Source organism: Colobus angolensis, unplaced genomic scaffold (assembly GCF_000951035.1).
Source record: "Colobus angolensis palliatus isolate OR3802 unplaced genomic scaffold, Cang.pa_1.0 Scaffold12, whole genome shotgun sequence".
NCBI classification, from domain to species: Eukaryota; Metazoa; Chordata; class Mammalia; order Primates; family Cercopithecidae; genus Colobus; species Colobus angolensis.
This window is the reverse complement of record NW_012113141.1, coordinates 6,847,037-6,849,121: the sequence shown is the minus strand read 5'-3', so window position 1 is coordinate 6,849,121 and position 2,085 is coordinate 6,847,037. Positions and strand designations below refer to the sequence as shown.

General features: G+C 36.5%; 1 protein-coding gene across 1 annotated transcript in view; it reads left to right on the top strand.

The window, feature by feature from the left end:
- ANXA7 (annexin A7) overlaps window positions 1-1,800 on the top strand; it is a 39,485-nt gene extending 37,685 nt beyond the window's left edge. The window contains 1 exon segment of the mRNA XM_011928059.1: window positions 1,026-1,800. Within this exon segment, the coding sequence (XP_011783449.1) occupies window positions 1,026-1,148 (123 nt within the window). The 3' untranslated portion in view covers window positions 1,149-1,800.
- Window positions 1,801-2,085: the final 285 nt, after the last annotated feature.

Genomic DNA, 2,085 nt, shown 5'->3' with positions numbered 1-2,085 from the left:
CAGGAGAATGGTGTAAACCGGGGAGGCGGAGCTTGCAGTGAGCTGAGATCCGGCCACTGCACTCCAGCCGGGGAGACAGAGCGAGACTCCGTCTCAAAAAAAAAAAAAAATTTACCGTTTTTAAGTAGCATTAAGTACATTCACATTGTTATGCAGCCATCACTACCATTCACCTTCAGAAGTTTTTTCAACTTACAAAACTGAAAATCCATACTCCTTAAACAGTAACTCCCCATTCTTCTTTCTCCCAACTGCTGGCAACAAACCATGTGACTTTCTGTCCCTGTGTTTGACTACTCTAGGTACGTCATACTGGTGGAATCATACAATATTTGTCTTTTTGTGACTGTCATCTTTTACTTAGCATAGCGTCCTCAAGGTTTATTCGTGTTGTAGCATGTCAGAATTTCCTTCCTTTTGAGACTGAGTAATAAATAGTCCATTGTACGTGTATCCCACCTTTTTTTTTTTTTAATTCATCTGTGAGACTTGGTTTGTTTCTACCTGAATAATGCTGCTGTGAACATGGGTGTACAAATACCTGTTCAAGTCTACTTTCACTTATTTTGCATATACTCAGAAGTGGCATTTCTAGGTCATATTGTAATTCTTTGGGAGTTTTTTTGTTTTGCTTTGAGGAATTACCATATTATTTTCCATAGCAGTTGCACCCTTTTACTTTTCCATCGACCAGTGTACAAGTGTTCCCATTTCATGACATCTTTGCCAATTACTTACTATTTTTTGGTTTTGATAATAGCCATCCTATCAAATGTTTTTAAATGACTAGTATCTTTGGAATAATAGATGAAGCTAGTACTACCCTTATCCAGTATTTTACAGAGCTGTGAATCAGACCTTCATTGGGTAGTGCTAGCATTGGTATGAGTGCCAGCCATAAAATGTCAGTCGCTTGGTGTTTTCCTCCTTCAGCTTTGATTATAGATCTTATTATTTAAAAAGAATTTTAATAAATGTCAGTTATCACAGATATTTTTCTAACAGAAATATTATTTCTTATGCAGATTGACCTTGTACAAATAAAACAGATGTTCGCTCAGATGTATCAGAAGACTCTGGGCACAATGATTGCAGGTGACACAAGTGGAGATTACCGAAGACTTCTTCTGGCTATTGTGGGCCAGTAGGAGGGATTTTTTTTTTTTTAAATGAAAAAAAAAATTCTATTCATAGCTTATCCTTCAGAGCAATGACCTGCATGCAGCAATATCAAACATCAGCTAACCAAAAGAGCTTTCTATCAAGGACCGTATCAGGGTAATGTGCTTCGTTTGCACATGTTGTTATTGCCTTAATTCTAATGTTATTTTGTTCTCTACATATAATCAATGTAAAGCCATATCACAATGATACAGTAATATTGCAATGTTTGTAAACCTTCATTCTTACTACTTTCATTCTCATCAAGATGTCAAATTGAATAAAAATCACAGCAATCTCTGCTTCTGTGTAATAATATTGCATAATTTTTTAGAAGGTTGCTGAAAGCTCTGCCTTCCAGAATCCCTCTAGGTCTGCTTGATAGAATGGATAGTATGTCAAAACTGTGTACTTTTAAAAAAAATCTCATCTCTTTACATCTAGAATAATTTGCATCTTATTTTGCATAAATTGGTTCTGAATTCATAAACACTTTCCACATAGAAAATAGATTAGTATAACCTGTAGCACCTTTTAAGAAAGGGTCAGATGTTTATAGGCTTAAGATACATAGCCTACTTTTTTTCCAGTTGTTTTCTTTTTTTAAATTGAGTTATTAAAAATAAAAAATTGCATATATTTAAGGTGTACAATATGGTGTTTTGATATCAGCATTTCTTGCATAATGATTCTACAATTAAGGTCAGGCTAACTACATACCCGTCACCTTGACATAGTTACCATTTTTTTGTGTGTAGTGAAAACACTTGGCCGGGCGCGGTGGCTCAAGCTTGTAATCCCAGCACTTTGGGAGGCCAATACGGGCGCATCACGAGGTCAGGAGATCGAGACCATCCTGGCTAACACAGTGAAACCCTGTCTCTACTAAAAAATACAAAAAACTAGCCGGGCGAGGTGGCGGGC